We start from the raw sequence: 23664 nt of genomic DNA, 5'->3' as shown, positions 1-23664 counted from the left end.
AAAAAAAAAAAAAAAAAAAAGAAGAAGAAGAAATTCGACTTAATATGTTAAATTGATAGATGTTTTTAAAGTATGTGATTGGTATTTGCATATTTAAAAATACACGCGAGAATCAAATGTTATAAATTTAATATGTTTGGATGATGAAGAAATTTATTCCAACTCAATTTGAAGAAAAATTTTATCTTAAATAACATTTTCAAGATAGTAAATACTACTAGAGTATTGTTAGACGTACTATAGTTTTTACTACAAGCTAGTTTTCTTACAAACTGATGTGACAACCCATAGTCTATAAAATGATTAAGAGTATGGTTGACAAGTTAGTTACTAACTAATTAAGTGGACAAATCAAATTATTTTCTTAATCATTTAATTGATTATAAACTATCACGCTAGTATGTAACAAACTTATTAAAATTACTGTAAAAATTATAATACGTTAAGCATATTATATATATATATATATATATATATATATATATATATACAACTATCTTTAGCTTAGAAAAAAAAAAAAAAAAAATCCACTATCATCAAAGATCAAGGGTGCATATGTTTGAGATTCTCACCTACTAACCTGGGAATGCTACTTGTCGTTTACTCACTGAGTGGACAATCAGCTCACCAACATCCAACCAGATCTAGGTTTTGATGGTGCCACCATTGTCCATTTCCACTCATGATTTTCCAAAGGTATTATGACTCCTTCCCTGAAGTTGGTTGGCATGCAAAAATGTTGTCCTTGTTGCAATTTATTTATTTCAAAACAGGCTTCCATGATTGTAATAATCAAGAAGATGGAATCATAAATATTGTAGGCCGTAACTTAACTCTAATTTGAACCGTTCATTCAAAATAAAAAGTTCAAATTCTACTAAGTTATACAAGTTTAAATCTATAAACTTTTTTCTTTCTTTTTCGTAGCCACATTGTCATTAGCGTCTCTCGCCCCACGAGCATTATAGATGGTCAGGATAACCGAATCATTCTTATGTCCCTAAATTAGTCAAAAGGGTGGACTACCCTTGATGATAATGGCAGTGAGAGATAGTAGTAACAGTAGTGTATTAATTTTAAAAAATACAAGAGAGATATAAGAAGGATGTGGCATAATATGAGCCGTTGATTTAATATTTACAATGTGTGCAGTATCTAGATATTGCACGAGATGTCAATCCACCTTTTCTTGCTATTTTATTGATTCAGTATTTAATTGTTATGTTACAAAGCATGTGATCTATCGTGTGTTATGTCTACTATATTCTCATTTTTTAAAGACAATAATATAGTATAATATATGATCAGAGTTTCAGACGTAGCTGCATGAAACTTTTATTGAAGAGCAGCACGATGTATACATGTATAGACGCCGCGTACGCATAATTATAAGGATGAGTCATATATGTATATATATATTGATTAAATATTTTATTAGTACTTACGATTTACTGCTAAACAAAGTATCGGATATAATATCTGTGGAGATCTAATGGAATGGGCCTTGCGAATTCACTTAATTCATGTCGTTACTTAAGAAAATGGCGGACTACTGGAATGGACTATCCAAGCCTAATATTAAGCCCAAATCCTCCAATGAAAAGATAAGGCCTAAGCCCAAAAGCCCGCAACACGAAGAGCTACTAACGTACATGAATTCCAACCTAACACCATGAAAGCATGCACTCACTCAACACATAAAAATACATGTAATCCACCATCTAATGAATAAAGAGTCCCAACTCGATTCTCCAACTCAACAAACTCGATCCCACCAAGCAAATTCCATCGAATGAGATACGGTTAGTGGTCATGTAGCCGTTCAAAAGACAGTTACAAAAAAGATCAACATCAAAATAGATGCAATATTATGGGAAAGTCAAATAAGAGTTCCTCTGCGACTCACATATCCAGCTACGTAGCATTAAGCGGATGTGGAACGATTGCCACACCCTCCACTTTGCGGCCTTTTATAATTGATTTCTCTTTCATCTTAGCAAGGCTTTGGATCCGGATTGCTGCAGGAGTGACAACTGTCTCAACATTTAATCAACACAGTTGGTCTTTTTGTCTATGTTTTGTCTAATAATTTAACATCATGTCACGTCAAGTCTTATCATAATCTGACAATTGTCTCATACGACACATCATACATCTTATTCAACATAATTTAATCTGCATCATTGACACATCAGTGCCACGTGTCGGTCACCCAAATAAAAAATTAACTCTATATCGATTTACCTTTTTTTTTAATGGATGTAATGATAGAGGATTTAAGTTGAACACATGGAGCATGTCAAACATTGCGTATAAGAAACTAAAGGCAATACTAGATGCAATCATATGCCTTACTGCGATTGTAGGTATCCTAAAGGCATGTGTTTTCACGTATGGGAAAAAGTGTAAGCATGATTTCTGCGATGCAATGATAGAAGATTTAAGTTGAACACATGAAGCATGTCAAACATTGCGTATATGAAACTAAAGGCAATACTAGATGCAATCATATGCCTTACTGCGATTGTAGGTATCCTAAAGGCATGTGTTTTCACGTATGGGAAAAAGTGTAAGCATGATTTCTAATCTCCTCTTGGCCCAAATTTCCTAATAAGTTAATGACAAAGGCTTATCAAGAAAAATGCTAGAAACTACATTTTTATTATATAATATTTAAGTGATAGTTCTAACTAACCATTCGATCAGTCTTTGTTGATCAGTTTTAATGTTGGTTGGAATTGTCACATTAATATTGTGAGATAAAAATATATTTTCTAACTTTATTCTTTAATTAGTTAATGATTGATTTGTCAACCATATAATCTTAACTATTTCACATATTATGGACTTCATATCATATTGTAAATGATTTTATAGTGAAAGTTGTAGTACGTCAATCAATTTTTTTTTTTTTTTTTTTTAATTTATAAAATTCCTCTAATTTGGCACATTAGTTTAAGCTTAGCGTGACTGAAAATATATATAATTTGGCACAATATTGTAGGATTTTCGGTGTAAAATATACTCTAAATCATAAAATGGATAAAATTATGATTAAAAAAAAAGAAAAGAAAAAGAACACACTTATGTAGATCCCATAGATTTGTTAGGGCATCAAATGCAAGGGAATTTTTATAAGATTCACATACCAGGATAAATAAACAAGCTATCTGAAAAAGATTCACATACTGCAATGATGTGCTCATAGGATAAGCTTTGGTCGCTCTTCTCTTTTCTCGATTGGCAATCTCTGCAGGTGCTAGGCATTTTCTGCTCGAAGGGGATGCCCTTTTGGTGATTCTTGCCTTAAATCATCCCCCTCTTTTTTCGTTTTGGCAATTTTCTTTTTTTGTTTCAGACATTAGATTAGATATCTCTTCCTTTCAAAGTTGGCATGCTTCAAAAGTTTCTAAATGTGTCAATTTCTATGCACACACTTTAGCAAAATGGGCCACTACTCACCTTGCGTTTGCTAGCATTCCTACAGGATCTCTTATTCTCTTTTTCATCACGATCAAGAATAAAAAAAATCTTTCCATGTTACCTTTTCCCTATTCTATTAAAAAAATATATAATTTTTTTTTTTTTTTTTAAAAAAAGGGCTATCTGAAATATGTTTAAACAAATAAATTTTATAGGAACTCTATTATATTTATTAGCTCAAATTGTTAGCGATTCCGACAATGGTCCTTGCTCATGTGACAAAAAGATCTCAAATTCTTCGAATTTAAAATTGAGCACCAAATTCCTAAGAATAAATGTTGGCCCCAAAGTGTGCCACTTTTTGTGCATGTATCACTCACTATCCCACCACTTTCACTGTGCCCGAGTCAAACACCCAGTACCGTGATGCCACATACGCCGTCAAAGAATCCGTCAAGTCAGTACAACCAACGGTGATCCCCTCTCCTGATGTAACGGAGAAATCAACGGCGGCCGTTAAACCACCTGAGTCAATTCCAGTCAAAGACACATATACCCCCACAGTCTCTTCGCTTTAAAGCATTAAATTAAATTAATTAATTAATAAAAAAATAAAACCCCCTCAGTCTCTCTCAGTCTCTCTCTCTAATCTTTGCCGGTACACAGAATCCGAGACACGATTCGGGATTTCGGGCATAGTTTCGGGTTCGGTTTCGGACAGTATAAATAAAGCGCACGAACTGTGCGGAACTTTACTCTCTGTCTCTCGGTGTGGGAGAATCGGACATGGGTGATGACGAGAGCTTCGAAGCTCTCCGAGTAGAGAATCCGAAGCCACCGGAAGAAGAAGAAGAAGAGGAGGAAGACGAAGAAGAAGAAGAGCTCGAAGAATCGGAGGATGGTGAAGAAGAGGAAGAAGACGAAGCGCGAGTCGGTGGCTTGCAAGTCGGCGAGTTTCGAGGTTCGGGACCGTTGAAAACCCTAGCGGTGCCTTCTTCGCGTCAGTTGTCAGAGAACGGTCAGTGTGCGGGTAGGTTTTAATGTTTTTGTTGTTAAAGATTTTTTTTTTATTTGGAAAAGAATTTGTTTGTTTTGGTAGAATTGTGATGAAGGTGATGAATTTTGCGGTTGATCTGACAGGCTTGCAGGGAAATTCTACTTCGAAGTCGGTTGGCGGAGCTGAATTGAAGGTTAGAATTTGGAGTGCTCATTTCTGGTTTTGTTTTGATGCATTTGGTTTCTGCGCAGTAAGTGTTTTATTTTTCATAGTTTTGCTGGCTATCTGTGTTTTACGATCTTTTAGCATTTGTGAACTCTTTATGTGCGTTTGTGTGATATTTGCTTAGATATTTATTTAATTGGGAAACTTCGTTTGAGCATGTGAAAAATTCAGTGCATTTTTGTGTGCCAGTGTGCTGAAGGAAATGGTCTTTGGTGTTCTTACAGTGTTTCCTTTTCATTGTTTAAAATTTAGGGTCCTGAAAGTGGTTATGACTACGAATTTAGGTGTAAATCCGTATGTTATTGTTGGGAAATATTATGGTAGTGGAAAAATTGTAGCTTACAAAAGAATTTAATTGGAGAAGTAGATGATCATAATCAACAAGGTTCTAGTTACCCGATGATTACCAAGCTTGGAAATTAGTCAAGAGCAAGGAAGGATCTCATTTTTGCTAAAGGTTGATTTTGTTCCCCCCCCCCCCACCCCATTTGTTGCTCGATGTGAATGGGTCTTTTTTGACACCAAACCTCATAAGATTAGACCATTGTGTCTTCCTCCATAAGGAAATACTCCTAAGTACAAATGACTTATTTAGTAGACTGCTATACGATTGGGATGACATGACAATGAAAATCAGTCCATGATTTTTCTTGTTACAAGCCTTTGTTGATCCAAATGCTGATTTTTACTGTCATATTATCTTAGTTGTATGACAGTTGTATAACAATTTACTAATTAGCATTGCTCATTAAAAAAATTGCTATGATCATTCCTTGCCAGATGAATGCTTGGTTTTGTGTCAGAGTAAGAGAGTATGCCAATGGTGGTTATTGGAAGCAATTGATACAAAGGCTAATTTTTATTGTCATATTATCTTAGTTGTATGACAATCAAGGAATGGCAGTTATTGGAAGCAGTTGAGACAAAGTCTACTAACAAGCCTTGGTTGATCCAAATGCTGATTTTTATTGTCATATTATCTTAGTTGTATGACTGTCGTATAATAGTCTACTAATTAGCATTGCCCATTAAAAAAACTGCTATGATCATTCCTTGCTAGATGAATGCTTGGTTTTGTGTCAGAGTAAGAGAGTATGCCAATGGTGGTTATTGGAAGCAGTTGAGACAGAATTTTAGTGAAGAAAAGAATGAAGTTGCTGTATTTAGATATGGAAAGCTCTTGCCCTTTGTAAACAGGTTGGACCGAGTCTAATGGACCAAAACCAACAGCCCAAAAGCCACGTCTGAATAGTAATGGTAATCAATGGCCAGTTAAGCTAAGCCCAATAACAGCTGGAGAAGAAAGAAGATAAAAAACCAAATGGAAAAAGGAAGAAAAATAAATGGGCTCAAGTAAAAGGAAGCCCAGTTCACGCCCATGGATTAGACAAGACAAGGTGGGGTGGACCATGCATGTATGATATTAGTTAGGCTCAACCTCCATAATGGGCCCCTGTAATACCAAAGGAAGCCCAAGAAAACTTATAGGCTCAGGAAGAAACTCATTCCTAATTAATGAGACTCAAGAAAAATGCAAGGAGCACAAAGTGTTTGGAACATATTAATGCAAAAACATTAATTACATGGTCTTTTGGTTATTTTCATTCCTAATAAATGGGTCTAGTGAAGTTATTCATTTTTTTATTGGATTTGTGTGTATAGCTAGGGTAGATTGAGCCTCACCCGAAAGATGTAGGCTATCTTGTAGGATGTATGGACTTGGTTTGTTTCTCTGGGTTTCTCCTAAAAAGTGAATATATTGAGCCCACACTCAAAAAGTGACATATTTTATTTGAAAAATATACTCACAATGAGTTGGAATCAAGGCTACAAATGGCACAATGTCATTATGGTTGACTGGTGTTGTATATGTGAGAGGAGTGGGGAGTTTGTGGATCATCTTCTACTTCATTGTGAGATTTTAAGTGCCTTGTTGAGTGTTATTTTTAGTCATGTTGGGATAGCTTGGGTTTTGCCTAGAAAAGTAGTAGACCTTTTTGCTTGTTGGAGAGGGTTGGGAGGTAGTTCTTAGAGTGCAATTATATGGAAGATAATTTCGTCCTGCCTTTTGTAGTGTCTTTGGAGGGAAAGAAATAATAGAAGTTTGGAAAACCATCCTCTCTCAGTGGTAGAACTAAAGACTTTCTTTTTCAAAACGCTTTACAATTGGACAACTGTTTTAGATTTTAATTTGCTTAGTTTTCATTACCTTCTTGACCTGTTTTCAGTTTCTAGCTATGTGTATCTCTTGTATACTTTTTGTATATTTGGGTTGCGCCTTTTGCGCTTCTCAATAATATTTTAATTATTTACCAAAAAAAAAAAAGAAGAAGAAAAAAAGAAATGGCATGTTGACGTCCAAAAAAAGGTTGGAATCTCGAGTTAAAAATGACAGCCAGAAATCCTCCCCCCCCACAAAAAAAGAAAAAGAAAAAGGTGACCAAGGATGAGACTTGGGGTAGTCATATCTGAGGCAGAGTATCATTACACTCCTTCAATAGCTCCTCTCTTCCAACTTTGGGCAGGAATTAGTGTGATCCGGCAAAGATATGCTATCTCATGTAACTTTTAGGAGCGCAACTGAAATGGCTCAAAGATAGGCCCCTATGGAACACAAATGATTTCCTAATATTGGAGGCCAGTAAGTGGAGGGACATCAGTGTGGATAGTTATGTGCAGAGAAACTTGTTTTACATTGACAAAAAAATTTGAACATAAAATAATTGCGCAAATGATAAGTTGAAGTACAAAATTTTGTAATGGATATCTCAATATTTATTATTTTATTAGGCAATGGTATTATCTAAGAATCAAGGGAACACTTTAGGATTTTATTTCCCTATATAAAATGGAGATCTCATATAGAAAAGGAAAGAGACTATATGAATGTATTCTTCAAACAATTCAGGCTGTCTTGGGTTATGTCTAGACAAGTAGTTAATTTCTTAGCTTGTTGGTGAATAGCCAGCAGCAGCCGAATTGCCGTTCTTTCGAAGATGATGTCTTTGGCTGGAAATGAATGATAGGTGTTTTGAGGACTGCGAGAGGTCTTTGGAGGAGTTGAAATCACTTTGTATCTTTGGACAGCTACTTATGTTTCTCCTTTAGTGATTAGTTTTCGTGATTTCCTTATTCTTTTGGCCCTTATTGCCTAAGTGGTTTCTTTTGTATACTTCCTATGTACATGCAGGTGCCTTACGCTCTTAATGATATCTTGATTATTTATCAAAAAATAAATAAATAAATGATCTCCTATAGAAAAGAGAAGCAATAGAAGCCAATTGTAAAAGTTAGTATTCCAGATTGAGATAGCCCAGTAGAGACATCCTTGTTGGCCACATCCATTTATGGTCTTAAGATCCTATGACAAATCCACCAAAGATGATAAAAAGGGAAGCCTTTTCTATTTAGATGTAGTGCAAATACCATGACCTGGAAGATTAATTATCCACCCAACTAATCACAATGAAATGATTGTTGCTCACCACAATTTGTTTCATGTGAATCCCTTTATATGCCCTATGGCTTTGCAGAAGATCCATAAATATCATTCTGATATAACATCCTAAATCTCATGTAAAAAGCGGGTATGACATAATGTGAAATGGAACAGCCCCAATTCACATTTGTCATAAAATTCCAAGAAAGGAATTACTGAAGTTCAACTTAAAGATATCTGTTAATATTTTGGGTCCTCATATGACGTATCAAAGGATTATGTAGGAATTGGGAGACCTTATCATCCTTTCTCTTGCAATTATTATATAGGCATATTGCCTTGGAGTTAATGATTTATGGAGGTCCACAAGTAGGCAAGATATCTAGATTTTTCTAAGACGTAATTGCATGAGCCAAATAAACCTTTGGTAATTCACTCTTGCCATAAGTAAAACTATTTATGAAAACATGCCAAAGGAATTGAAAGAATAGAATCATGTGTCAAATGTACATATTAGAAATGTAAGGCCATAATCTGTTGTAGGGTGCTGCCAAAAAACATGACAGTCTAGAAACTGAAGTCATGATTATACTAGGACTCCCACTTACCCAACAAAAAGAAAGAAAGAAAGATTATACGAGGACTCCCATTCCCGTAAATTCTCTGCTATTTTTCTTGCTCCAAAATGCACCATATCAAGCATAGAGGGCTTTGCCTTGCTTTTCCATCCCTACCACATGATTGCTTTATGGCAGATCTTGGTATAGCCCAAGTGATGTGGTACAAAGATTATACAGGTGATGATAACTCTCTAGCCATTGAGCAATGTGAAACAAGTGATTCAACGTTATCTCTGTCTTCCTTCTGGATTTTTTTCGTTTTTGGAAGGGGAGGGGGTTAAGATTGGAACCTAAGACTTGTGCAGTTGTGCTGATCACAACCCACCACTTTACTGACTGATCGAAGGCTTAGGGGATGGTTTTTGCACTTTTTCTACCAACTAGCAATGAATAGATGCCTCCTATTCGTGTTCTTGACTGTTAGAAGATAACTTAACTAATTATTTAGAATTCGTGTTTTCATGGTTTGTATTGTGTTTTTGAATGTCGTGTACAATCTATTACAAACTTAAAAGCCATATGTACTCCAAAACAGAAATATTATATCCCAGTCAAGTTTCTTAAAAGGCAGAGGCCAAAACTTGCATCTTCTTGTAAAATTGGTATTAGTTGTGACCTTGTACAGTTTTGTGGTGAGATTCTTATGATATATGTGGTTGGCACATGCCTCCTACTTATGTTGACTGTGGCTTATGTTATTCGAACCATCAATTTTTTGGCATGAGCTCCACATGGTAACCATCAAGTGTCTCTTATACTTATGCTGATCTAGATGCATCTTGTATAAGATCATGTAAATGGTATACGTTTCTTATTATATTTTCTTTGCTGACATTTCTCAGGATCAAGGTGGGGAGTCCCAACATGAAGTTTTGGCAAGTGTGAAAACCCAGCCTGGTGATGCTCAGACAAAGAATCAGTTTCAGTTGTCTGTATGTCCAACTTTATCTGAACTATCACCCACTTCTGTTACACAATCAATTTCGTCTCTTCCAAGCCCAACTCTACCAGAACAAAGACTTTCACAAGTGAAGAGCAACAATGAATGCATCCCAAAAATGGACCAACAAAATTCTTCTGACCTTAAACCTATATCTGCTGGTCCTGTTGTGAAAACACCATCTTCTGATGGTTACAACTGGCGGAAATATGGTCAGAAGCAAGTGAAGAGTCCTAAAGGTTCTCGAAGTTATTATAAGTGCACTTTTTCTGAATGCTGCGCAAAGAAAATTGAATGCTCTGATCACTCAGGTCATGTAATAGAGATTGTTTATAAAAGCCAACATAGCCATGATCCACCTCGGAAGTTTAATTGCACAAAGGAAAATAAGCTTGCATCATCCCCTAAGCCTGTTTTAGGGAATGGTGTCACAGAACATCGCATCCAGAGGATTAATGAATCGGAGCCACCCACAGCTTCAAAAGAAACTATAAAAGAAACACCCCCCATTGCTGAAAGAAAACGACTGAACTCAAGCGAGAATTGTGAAATTAAGGTCAAGGAGGAGCATGCCAATGAACCAGAACCCAAAAAAAGGCAAGTGTTGCATGGGTTTGGTTTCTTCAGATTTTGTTTCGTATATGATACTAGCTTTTGTATTTTTGTGGAAAGGATTGATAATGACTGGTTTTAATGTTCTTTCCTCTTTGATAATCAGAGTGAAGAAAAGCAGCTTGGCACATGCAAGTGCTCTAATAAAACCTGGCAAGAAACCTAAATTTGTTGTGCATGCAGCAGGAGATGTGGGAATCTCAGGTGATGGATACAGATGGCGCAAGTATGGACAGAAAATGGTGAAGGGAAATCCTCACCCCAGGTGCATGCCTAATTCATTTTTTAACAATTGTGTGTGCACCTGATACTGATATCTGTTAATGTTATACTGCTGCAATCAGTGTGCTTAGGTCATTCATAGTGTGACTATAAATTGCAGCAGTTTACACATTTGGGATAACTTAGATGATTTTCATACCCTTTGTCTTCAGCAGAAATTGCACAAATGAAATAAGGCCTCATATAGATCTCCAAAACTACAAGAGAAAGGAAGGAAGATGTTTCCATTGCTTTATGAATGGCTTTTTCTTTAGCAAATTTAACCATTTTCCAACTCTTCCACGGTCACTTCACAAGATCCAAATGTTCAGGATTTCAATGTCCTAGAATTTTTCTGATGGATTTCAAATTCCAATCATAATGAAGCTCATGATATAAAAGAACTGTTACGTGCCTATGTGGTAAATTGATGGAGTTTCTACTAGTGAACTCACCCTTCATTATTTAGGAGGAGATACGATATGATCCAAGATAGATTAACTAGGATGTGACTGGAATTGCTAAAATGGAAGGGATTGTGTTGTGTTTTCAGCCTTATGTTGGGAGTGTGGTTTGTCATAGATCCATAGCATCAAATATTCATTCATTTTACTCTTTTATCTGACCTCAAGTTATATATATTAGCAGTAAGCACAGTTGTCTATATTTATCATGATGATTTTCAATCTGAATATCCTAAGGATAACACTTTGGAAATCATTCTATGCAAGTGCCATTGTACTACTAAGAAAATTTGGCAAGTTGCTACAGATGACTGTCCTGCAATTTGCTCCAGAAACCCTCATCAGGTTCAAGTACTTTGTTTTATGTCATTCCCAACTAAGTTAAATGTTCTTTGGAAAATATGGTGTGGATTTGTCATGGGGCAGTTTTTTTTTTTTTTTTTTTTTTTTCTCATGTATTGAGATGTGCTGCCTGTTGGTGGATGATGCAATCCACAACTGCAAAAGGACTGGTGGAACTGTTTTGGAAGACGCAGGAAATAGAAGAAGTAGATGGGTATTGAAAACAAATCTCAAGAATGCATATATTTAATCAGCAAAAGATGCTTTACATTAGCGCTAGACCTGAGTCTTATGGCACTACATTCTTAGGAAACAACTTACATTGTAAATTCTTCCTAGCTCCAAGAGCATGCCATCAACAGAAAGACTTTTTTGACTAACATAAATTCAGCACAAACTACAAAATGAAAGGCTTAATGGCAGAACTGGCCCAAAACGAGACTAAATAATAACCTTCTTAGAACTTTCACAAATACTATAAACAGCCTTCTTAAATGTGAAATTGAAGCCATAACTAGTTGGCTGTATCAGTGGATTTTCTCAGTATTCTAGTTGCTGGAGTCATTAAAGTGAGGAAGCAGCCAATGCACTGTTCCTATTCTTCACCTTAGTTGATTCCTTCCAATTTAAATTAGTCTGTTTGCTTTCTCTTCCTTTTATTGTAATTAATTGCTTGAATAAATTTTCAGAAACTATTATAGATGCACTTCTGCTGGATGTCCTGTCCGGAAGCACATTGAGACAGCTGTTGATAATGCGAATGCCGTGATTATAACATATAAGGGAGTACATGACCATGACATGCCTGTACCGAAGAAGCGGCATGGCCCACCAAGTGCTCCTCTTGTAGCTGCTGCTGCTCCTGCATCCATGAACGTTGTGCAATTTAAGAAAACCGACTCACTGCAGAACCAAGTGTCTTCGACCCAGTGGTCGGTGGACACGGAAGGAGAATTGACTGGAGAGGCCATGGAACTTGGAGGTGAGAAAGCAATGGAATCAGCTCGCACTCTTCTGAGCATTGGATTTGAAATCAAACCTTGCTGAGAGGCCCAAGGGAATGAAAGACGATTCATCGGCCTCTCTTTTAGAAGATCATGCTGCTGTATCTATATGAATTATTGAATTGGCAGGTTTGATTTTTCTTTTTGTTTCCTTATTCTAGTTTGTTTCTCTTCTCTTCTTTTCTTTTCTTATCTCTCTCTCTCTCTCCCCCCCCACGACAAAAAAAAAAAAGAGGAACTTTTGCTTTAGTCTTTCAGTGAACAGTTGTGTATATTGGTATTGTACTCTCATGTTTGGAACAGAGTTAATAGTAGTTTAACGATATAAAATTGGCCCTTTTTCTGAAAAGATTTTTTAGGTCGAGATTGGTTCGTTGGCGTCTCTTTTAACATCTCCAACTCAGTCGAAATAGATCCAAAAAAGAGAGTACTGCAGCTACTCCAAGTTGGTAGTCAAGTCTGTAAAAGAGTACCCAGAACCCCCAATCTGAGCATTTTAAAATTATAATGGCGATCCATGATACTAGTTGCAATTTGGTAATTGGGATGTAGTCTTATTGGGTGGACTTCAGCTTATTTAGTTGGATAGGGGATAGCTTTGAGGCTACTTTCAGGTGATGGTTGTGCCGGTTACAATAGCTGTGTCGTCATGAGACACAAAATTGGAGCAGGTTCTGGAAACTAAAACCGCATAGTTAGCTGACAAGAGCTAATAATATATGGAAGCATCTTCCGCCCATTGCGAATGATTTGATTGTAGGGGGCCAAAAGTTGGAAGCATCTCATGTTGGATTGATGTTGGCACTACCGAAGCTGTTACTGGTTTTGATGCTATAATTGGTTGATGGCATTGAGCTCATTTCAACTTTTATTGGTAAATGCTTTTCAAGGGTATTTGTTGGGTTTCTTCTTCATTTCCTACTGTCTGGTTGGGATCTCTTTAATCCTAGGCCAATTGTCTGTCAAGAAGCTGTTTTGTTGTTTAGATTATCATTTGTAGATAGATGGGTGTGAGAGCACATTGGACAAGAAATAAAAATAATTTCTTGGAATTGGAATTACGAGCTAATAGGTTTGATCCAGTTCTGGGTTGGACTTGGAGCTTATGAGGAGGCTAAGTAGCTCTTAATTTTTTGGGAAAATTGAATTATTGCAATCATTCTTTTAAAGTTTAAAAATGATCAATTTAGTGTATTCAACTTTAAAAAAAGTTTTCATTGTCACCTATTTTATTAGGACTTTCTGTTCAATCCTAACATAGGCCTTGGAAATTCTAACCCATAATTTTTCAGAAAAAAATTATTTAATTAAGATAACTTTTGAAAGGTTATTCAACCCCATTTGCTATATGATTTAACTCTAAACCCTAATAGAATGGGTGACATTGAAATTTTTTAAAAGTTTGATATACTAAATTGATAATTTTTTAACTTTAGAGAATAATTGCAAAAGTGACGAAAATTTTTTAAAATCACTTCTATAACTTGTGGGGTTGGCTATGGAGGTGATTCGGCTATTCAAAATTGAGAGGAATAGCTATTTCTTAATTTTAGGAGTAGTCATTTTCTTATGGGCTATGAGAATGGCTATTCTAAAGTTATTTTATTCCACATTTTTAAAATTTTAATAAAAAGTGTTCATTTTTCTTATATAATAGTCATTTCGCGTATTAAACATAACCTTAGTCTATCATCTTTAGAACCTATCAAAATAAACTTGCCTCTTTTTTTTATTTTTCACCGTTACACACGCCATAGGGTTACATCATACGGTCAACCATGTCGTCACACGCAGCTACAAACACAATACAAATAGGATCCATGACACTCAATTCTTGTCTGATAATTTTTCTTCATTGTTTTTTTGTATTTGATCTCTTCAATTTCTATTTCTTTACAATTTTATTATCTACTTTTGCCTTGACCTTCTAAACTTTAGTTTCAACCATTGTTTCACTGGTGCATCTTCTGCATTCTATTAGCCGTACCACCCTTTTTTTTTGTGCTCACACGTGGCAGCATCTATTAGCCCAAAAAACCTCAAGCCCGATTAATCTGCAAAACCCAAAACACATACAAAATATAGGGTTAAGGCAGGATTTGAGAAAAAAATTACCCATATGAGTACTGCTACCTTTTTGTCTTTTCTTTTCTATTATTTTCTTTCTCATACTTTATTTAACTGAACACTATATCATATTAATACCTAACAAATCTTTATTTTAGGAAAAATTTCATTTATGTCAAATTTTCACTCGGTGAACAATTGACATAGAGTCCACCTCCCAACAAAACCTTTTTTTTTTTTTTCTTTTTTTCTCTCTAACAACAAAAATTTCAAAACTCAAAATAATATTGAAAAACATAAATATATGAACATTGTATGGAGTTATGGAGCTCATGACCCTTGAAATTCAAAATACCCACCACAAATTTGTGAGCTCTGCAGCTCACAAATTTACTACCTAAATTTGTTTCACTGTAAGTGATTTTAAAATAGACTAGTCGCTTGCAAAAACAAAGTGTTTGTACTGCAGATGTTGCCTCGCTCTTCTTGGAACTTGAGGTTGCATCAAGGATCATGATGGATCCATCTTCCGAACGGTGGTTCTCCTTCAATCTTTGAAACCCTAAGTTATAGAAGTTGTCATGTCTTTGTACGTTTGAAGGAGATAAAGACAATGTTTTTGTCTTTTAAAAAGATGAGCTACACTTACAAAAATAGTTGTTTTATTCAGATAAGAGACTCACACACCGAGGTATTGTGGAATGTTCACGTTGTTAAAAGTCTAACATTTAATCCAAAAAGACCGAAAAAGTTAACGTATGAGCTAATTTGCCGCAATTTAGTAGTTTGTGAGTCAAATATCACTTTTTAAACTTTGGAGGCTAAGACGCAAAAGTGGTCATACTTTCATTGCGTAGCCCCGCCAGAGAGGGGTAAAGTATATTTTCTCCTATTCTTCCAATAATTTTGCGACACATATATACATTGCACAATCAGCCTCATCATGTCAAACACATACCACGATGAATCGTGTCATTAAAAAGGATAAATCATACCCCATCAACAAATCACTAAATCTTGTGTAAAAAACAAAAACAAAAAGTTAGAGGAAGTGGCTGCATGGCCACTCCATTTGTTGTTGGAGGGAGAGCTCACACGAACCCCATCCACTGTGAGAAATGTATCACACAGTCACCCTTCCATTATGGGCATAGCCTCCCATAGTAGATGGGTTGACAGAGTGGCCAGCCCCTGCCACAAGACATGGGGATGGTCACACCACCACCCGCTCTCACAAAAGATGAGAATGGTTATAGCCACCCGCCTCTCACAATAAAGGGTATCCCACCACCACCCGCTCTCACAAAAGATGAGAATGGTTATAGCCACCCGCCTCTCACAATAAAGGGTTGGTCGTGCGACCACCCCTCTCACCTCTCATAATAGATGGGAGTGGCCACATCCACTTTGCTCCTCCTATAAGAGAAAGGCAATTGTGCGGCTACCTTTCCCATCGCCACAGCCGCTAAAGAGGTCCTACCCCGCATTGTGCGGCTAACTATAAGAGATTTAGTGATTTGATGATGAAATCTTTTCAGTAAATTGTCATTAACATAGCGATTCACTGTGGTGAAGCTGATTGTACAGTGTACACAAATCACAAAACTATTGGATATGATGTAACATTTCGTCAAAAAAAGTTACCAAAAGTAGAATAAAATGAGTGATTTGATAACAGATTAATCCTTAAAGATCCATTTGATCAGTTTTGAACCCAGGAAATGATTTGATAAAAGATCAAATCCCAAGAAATTATACAGTATTTTTCCAACCTTGGTCTAAGAGAGAAAGATAATGGTGGCATGTCATGGGTAAGTTCGAAGGTGCAAATTGTATCCGTGCTCCTAATTTAGGAAGCAGAGTTAAAAAGGTCATCTAAATATACACCACACCAACTAAGAAGATACGGCGACTGTCGCACTTAAATATGGAAAAACAACTAAGACAGTTGGAAAGATTCATCAAAAAGCAGTACTTTTCTGCTTGCCCTGATTTATATCAATTATCGATCAAATTAAGGCCCTAAAACTCTCCTAGGGAGGTGCATGTGCATCCAACAATGAACATATCAAATCAATTCTGACACAGGAATACCCCACATCATTTGGTGATCTTGTACAAACATGTCTATCTAAAGGGAGTCATCCCCCATCCTAAGGGGACAGGGAAACATTTTGCTACTACTATATCATTGTCACACATTAAAAGCAAAATTGACTGATCAAGTTTAAGTTCTAGCTGTAAAGCACATTATAGGGTAGCAACTGGGGCATCAGCCAGTCCTACCCTAACTGTAAAGTCATGGATCAGATGGGGAAGGACTGAACAGGAGTTTTGTTTCCTGTCCTAGTCCTCTGATGCCAGAATGGGTTGAAAAGAAAAATCTAATCACTAACCTTTTAAACTGTACAAAACATTGTACATGAAATTCTGAAGGCTCTCAGGACAAGCCCCATTGACAGCACAATCATCAGTTAAATTAATTCACTTTAGTAATCTACAATCTAGGAATCCATGATGATTAGGAATTCATGAAATTTTATACACAACATCAGCTCCGTTACTACCCAGTGCAAGAGTAGCTGTGAATATCAACAAGGTAAACTGATGATTGAGCCCGGACCTCTACCTGCCATCGACCGAGACATTTGGTTCATCATTCTGAAGATAAACTCAATTCATCAATGGCAATGGATAGTTCTGATTCGATAGCGTTATCAGGGTTTGTCTCTTTGGCCTTATCCATGATGCCATTCTCTTCCTTCCCTTCTGCTGCGTCTATACACTCCTGGAATCTAAAGCAACTGATGAGATGGTCATTTGTTATTCCTGCTACCTGCATGAATGAGTAGATGACAGTGGGGCCCACGCTCCGGAATCCCCGTCTCACCAGGTCTTTGCTTATCACGTCTGCTTTTGGAGTTTTCACCGGAACTTGGCGAGGATATCGGAATCTGCTAACTATGGGCTTGTGGTTCACAAAGCTCCAGATGTACTTGTCAAATGACCCAAACTCATCTATGACCTGGCATCAGCAAAACCTGCAAAAAGTTAGTTGCAATGATAATTATAGCAATCAAGGAAATGTCCAATTATTGCACTTCAGTGAAAAAAAGGTTAGTGGCTAATGGCTGGAAATTATCAAGTCTGATAAATGACTTGGGCCTTGCCAACTAAGAAAGCTGGCATGTTGAAAACAAGAAATAATTAGGTGCATGAGTAACTCTTGAAATAAGATATAATGATGTCAGCCTGGATAGATGGTAATATATATGTTTGTCCTGTATGGGTCATACAAATTGCACACAGATCTGGACCACAATTCAACTCCTTTGCTCACCAAACCGACACGATCAAATGAGCACTAAACACCCATTATTTGTCATTTAATTGCTCATACAAAGAGAGAGAACATAGCAAGTGTCCTCGACTTAAGAAAGGTATTCTGACCCAACCAAGGTTTTCCACTTCTGGACATCAATGCATAAACTAAACCCGCTTGTACTGGACTGCTAACATCATACAAGATTTTAACACTTTTTTGACATCCATTTTACTTTGGGTACCTTCACAAGAGTAAATTTATGTTGCCTAAATTTGTTAACATGGTCTGCTCTAAGCATCTTCAAATATATAAGTAATAATTCACAGAGACCTATCCACATGCATCTTCTGCAACTCAGGTAAAAAAATGCTATAAGAAAGTGAGAATCTACCTTAGATATTTGGCGTGCATTCTCAATGATAGCACGTAGCTTTGACTCTGATAAAAGGGAGCTTGCAGTGCTTCCTGGTGCTATCATCTTCTTTTCATTCAATTTTGAGACAGTGACTGGATCAAAATCTGCGAATGCTTCCCTGCAAAAAGAAGATTGTCAGAAAATAGAATACAGAAAAAATGCCAAGAAGCTGGGAAGAGGCCATGATTTCAAGGTGAATCTGTTGATAGGTGAACATAAGATTAAACTTCAGAGTAAGCATACCTAAAGATATGCCTTTTGCTTAAAATGACAGGCCATGTAAGTTCAGCCAAAGCACCAGAAAGAACAAGCAGCTCAAACAATTTCCTGCATGGGATCAGGGATATTAAGAAAACAAAAAGCAACTGGAAAATAGAAATACATATCAAAAAGGGATACCCCTTTCAATGAATATGGAAGCAAGCAATGTTGGGATTCCATACTTGTCATCGTGTACTGGAACTCCCCATTCCTCATCATGCAAAGCAGCATAGCATGGGTCTGGTTTCAACAAATGAAACTCTTATCAGAATAGAAAATCTAAAAGAAGCATAATAATACAGCTAGGCAACACCCAGGAACAATGACTTTCCCAACCAATGCATACCCTGCCAATGCCTGGGTGAAACATAAGTACGTCTGTCTCTACTTTGAATGCAACTTACTGATGCATACAATGTACTTTTTATTTAAGTGGGAAAATAATGACACCTTATTGTGGATGGTAGAGTCATATCTCTCCAGTTTTTGCACCAAATAAGAGCAAAACACCCGACAAATAAACAAAAGCTAAATAAATATAAACACGACATAGTACTATAATTAATTCAAAGTGATCATAACCATAAAACAAAAAATCCAAGAAAAATCAAAAAGCTGGATGCAAACGTTTTTCTTTCAAAAGTATTGCCCTCAATATCAAACTGCACGGTTATGCTCACTTCTCAACTTCTTAAAATGGAGTACCTCCAATGTAGCTATTACAGAATGCAAATGCAATGACTAAAGGATATTGATCCAAGTTAAGGAAACTGCAAGATGGGAAGGAAGAATGATTAGATGACCTTGGGCAGTGTCACCTATCATTACATCATAGACTTAAATCTTAACAAATTAGGCTCGGAAAATATCCAATACAATCTATCATTTGCATGGTGAAATCGTAGAAATCAGGGGTTTTACTTGACTAAGAGCTCAGTTTAGTTAGGTTTTGCAAGAACCTAGATAAAAAGCCATAGTAGGCAAAACAAAAACTGAGAATGAAGAACTTGATTCCAGGTCAAAATCTCGTCCAAACCAAATTCAATCTGGAAACTGAACTGACCATCACAAACATGAACAGAGTGAAGTTAATTTAACAAAGCCTTAAATCTGATTACTTCAGCAGGGCCCATCTAGTCTACTAAACTCTATCAAGGGCCATATCCTCCATAAATCAAATGCTTCAGTCTATGTAGAGAAAATCATATGGTTCAGTTTCCAGTTTAGTAAAAATGATAAATGCAACACCTGTCACTTGCATTGAGTTGATGCTTAACCAAATCACTACGCATCTGGCTTTCCTAGCAATAACATATAACATAGACTTTCTTATATAAATCTTAGCCTATATATTAATAATAGAATCCAAATGTAAATTGCAAATTATTTCGGTTCTTAAATGGTATACTTATAAATAATCACATACATATAACTAAACAGCAAAACTATTCAAGTTAGTTCCAATTCACTTATCCAAGGCCTGTCCCGGAATATCATTTCAATGTAAAAATAAGTAATGACTTGTAAAGGCAATCCGCAGCAGATAACAAAAAGGCACATATATCTTCTATAAAAACGTAACATTTTGAAATAAAAGAATTGCTCCAACATCAAAGAAGAGAAAGAACAAACCCGCATTTGGTGTCACCCACGCACACCTCTTCTTAGTCTGCAAACCATCAGGTGGAGACTCCAAACCACCATCAGAAGCAACACTTCTCGGCTTCGAAGGATACGGCTTCCGCCTGCTCCCTACACTGTTCGATCGAATCAACCTGCCAGTAGACGCCCGACTATGAAAAGAATCCGTAGAAGCATCGGACGAACACGAAGCATTTAATGACAAATTGGAATGCAACAACTGCTCGTGCCTGCGAAGCACTGAAGGCACATTGGCAGAATGCAGCTGAGGGGAGGAAGTAGTAACCGTAGAGGAGTTACGGGCTTTCTTATCTTCGGCCAATGTAGCCTCCCCAGCCGATTTCTCGACCTTTCTCAATGGTTTCAAGCAGGGCTTTCGTGCACTCAACGACCCTGTCTTGTTCCCGTTCCCCGCAGGACCAAGAACTGGCCTCGTCTCCTCCGAATCAGCCACATTCATAGACCTCACTCTTGGAGCTCCCGACATTGATAAAACAAAACTCCTCCTTTGGTTCAACGCAGAGATCCCAACTCTTTGAGCTCAAATTCAAGCTTCCCAATTGTACCAACCACCTTGTGAAGTTTCTTTCAAATCCTCAAACTTCCAAACCATCCCACAAAATCATCCAAAACCCACCAGCAAAATCCTCCGAAACACACATTTTTTGTAATCTTTTGACGCTCGAAATCACTCCTAAAACCCTAGAAACCAAAATCCATTAGAAAAATATAAAATTTTCACTTCCTCTAGGTACATTCATTGACCTGGCCCCCACAAGCTCCCAACACAGATCTCACTTTTCCACCCTTAAATTCCACAATTTTCACAGCCCTGCCAATCCTAAGGTTCATTCAAAATCACTTAGCTGAAGTACTAAAACCTCAAACCCATCAGAATCCCACAACACGAAACCCCCCATTTTTCTCTGAAACCCAGATTTCAAATCGGCCCAAAACCCTAGAAAACAATACCCACTTGGGGTTTTACAAACACGAACATGAACTCCATCAAAATCAGCAAAATGGGTTCACCTTTTGACCAAAACTAGGGTTCACACATACAGTGTATTAAAAAAATAGCTTTTTATTGTATATTCAAAATGAGCTTCCAAGAGCCTCGAAAGACTGAGATTCCCCTGCGCATTGTGAGAAGCGACAGCTTCAGGAAAAGTTGAAACTGCGTCGTTTTCAGGCGCCACTCACATGGACAGAAAAAGCTGACACCTTGGCGTCTGCAGTGTGCAGCTCATGTCCACCTACCTCCTTTTCCCCGAGAAAATGGAAGGGAAAGTTCGAGAGAAAATGTGGGAAAGTGAAGATTAGCAATTGATGAGAATTGGCGATGAGGGTATTTGGGCATTCGATCAAAGACACAGGAATTGCAAAATTTTCTGTGAGAGAGAGAGAGAGAGAGAGAGAGGGAGACTTTTAAAGAACAAATGAGTGAGAGAGAGAGAGAGAGTAAAAGTGAAGATTGGGCTTTGGCTTTGTTTATTGGGAGGCGACCGGGAGAGCCGGTTTTGAGCAGTCTTTTACTGGCTATGTCCGGTTTTGGATTTTATTTTTAAAGTTTTGATTTTTTTACCTAAATTATAAAGGTGAAGTTTGTATAAAATTTTCTCTAACATATTTCAATAAGTGGCAAGTGTCATTTAACATCTTTAGCTTTTTCAAAAATTAATGTTTAGGTTCTTAGTTTAGTAGAATGACAATAAATGAATCTTAAAAATATTTTTTAAAAAATGCGATAGATGACACTTGTCACTTATTAAAATAGGTCGAAAAAAATTTCGACCAAACTAGCTGTCTAGATAATAGGATTGTCAACCCCCAAAATTTATGTATAATTTATGTATAATAAATAGTTATGTGGGTGGTGATTAGTGAATTAGTTTAATGAATCATCACTTCATCACCCACATATTAATTCTATTTCTTAATGAGGCAGGTATGAGATTTGTGGATATTTAATTAATCAATAGGATATAGGATAAAGGGTATTTTTATAGGTTGCTAGAAAGCATATTGGATTTAGAGAGAGAGAGAAAGCAATCTTATCCCTTCATTGATTAACATGAAACCTCCAATGAAAAATTTCCTCAGGTAATTCAAATCCTATAAGAACTTATATAGCCTACAAGACGGATTGAAATTTTTTATAATTTTAATGTCCGAATTGCTTAGAATTCTTTTTATAATTATTTGTCTGATTGTAGGAGATAGACAATTGAAAGGAATCCCGAGCACTATAAGACTAATGGACAAAGTAAAATACTTTTTCTTTATTGTAATTACATGCCATAGTTTAATTGATGGAGTAATATAGCATGCGCATCAATCAATGAGTTGAGTTGTTGTGAAATGCAATTAGATTTCTATAATTGAATAGTCAACTCTTTTACATTCTTTTAAGTACAATTATGGGAGGCGATTTTGATCCTAATTAAGTTTAGTGTAGGGTGTACATTTGGTCTTAGCTTATTTTAAAATACAATAAACATATGGTATATGTTATATGGCATCATATAATAATTAGAGATTCATAAGTGGACACGATATAAGTATATAATTATGATATAAATAAGTAGATTGAACAAGTCTATTATTGGAATTTAAATAAATAAAATTAAGCTTTATGTAGCATAGCTAGTTGTAAGTAGATTCAATTTTTTTTTTTTTTTTTTTTCTAATCCATTTATTTGATAACAATTTCTCCCTCTTCATTTTGTTTTCTCTTTCAAATGAAAAACATTAACAAACAAATCAGATACAAGACATTGAAAACCATTGTCATCTTTATATCACATCAAATTTTTTTTTTTTTTTTTTCAATCAAAATACAAAATAATTAACAAACGGAGTAGTGCCCAAAATGTAAGTTGTTCTAACTAGTGATTATCAATGAGGAGAAATTGGGTTGAAGGAACTAATCTATTAAATTAAGTAACGTGTCAAATAATTTATTGACGTGTGGAATGTGCCACATCAATAAATATTGATGTAGCACATTCAACACGTCAATACAATAATTATTGACGTGCTACTTTTGCCACGTCAATAATTATTGACGTGGCAAAAGTTGGGTTATTGTTTGCCATGTCAAAAACTATCCATTTTTTTGTAGTGTAAACAGAATATGTGATTTTCACAAACATAATTAAAAAAGGCATGGAAAAATTACGTATTTTAAGAACAAATGTCAATTTAATTTCTTATGATCCCAATTTAAAAAAAATAAAAAACTTCATCAATGTCAAATATGATAAAGCCACAACGGGAAAGATTAAAAGAAAACCATGAGAAAGGTGGGTTTTATTCTTAAAATCTACTCAAAATGGAAATCCCAAGGGATATGCTCCCCAAATAGAAAAAGAGAAGTTCTCCTAGTTGTCATCACTCTCAAGTCTCAAGTATTCTTCCTTTAAAGTTGTTAATAAAACAAACTACAGTTTTAGATTATAGTAAAAAATAAAAACCATAGTTTTTCAATCTATTTTTATTCCCTTTACTTTAATCTTTATGCCATGCTTTTCTTCAGATTCTCCCCATGTTCCTTGAAGTTTCACATCAAGATTTTAGGTTAAAGCCTTGGACATGAAGATGCTCTGTGAACTCTGATGATCTGATT

The 23664-nt window shown here is 36.1% G+C and overlaps 2 protein-coding genes across 3 annotated transcripts; one reads left to right on the top strand and one right to left on the bottom strand.

The window, feature by feature from the left end:
* Positions 1 to 4048: 4048 nt before the first annotated feature.
* Positions 4049 to 12680, top strand: LOC132183739 (probable WRKY transcription factor 32). Of its 2 annotated transcripts, none has more exons than XM_059597145.1 (5): positions 4049 to 4441; positions 4564 to 4613; positions 9547 to 10241; positions 10363 to 10521; positions 12013 to 12680. In XM_059597145.1, the coding sequence occupies exons 1-5, from the start codon at positions 4210 to 4212 to the stop codon at positions 12368 to 12370; spliced, it is 1494 nt and encodes a 497-aa protein (XP_059453128.1). In that variant the 5' UTR covers positions 4049 to 4209; the 3' UTR covers positions 12371 to 12680. The 2 variants fall into 2 exon arrangements, with proteins under 2 accessions (XP_059453128.1, XP_059453127.1); XM_059597144.1 differs by having other exon boundaries at positions 4049 to 4453.
* Positions 12681 to 16607: 3927 nt separating this feature from the next.
* LOC132183740 (uncharacterized) lies at positions 16608 to 21478 on the bottom strand. Its single transcript, XM_059597147.1, has 5 exons — positions 20028 to 21478; positions 18578 to 18635; positions 18378 to 18461; positions 18111 to 18252; positions 16608 to 17419 (listed from the first exon to the last, which is right to left on the bottom strand). Exons 1-5 carry the CDS (start codon positions 20521 to 20523, stop codon positions 17051 to 17053), a joined length of 1149 nt encoding a protein of 382 aa, XP_059453130.1. The 5' UTR covers positions 20524 to 21478; the 3' UTR covers positions 16608 to 17050.
* Positions 21479 to 23664: the final 2186 nt, after the last annotated feature.

This window comes from Corylus avellana, chromosome ca6 (genome assembly GCF_901000735.1).
Source record: "Corylus avellana chromosome ca6, CavTom2PMs-1.0".
NCBI lineage: Eukaryota > Viridiplantae > Streptophyta > Magnoliopsida > Fagales > Betulaceae > Corylus > Corylus avellana.
The sequence above is the reverse complement of the archived record's forward strand: the minus strand, read 5'-3'. Positions and strand labels throughout refer to the sequence as shown.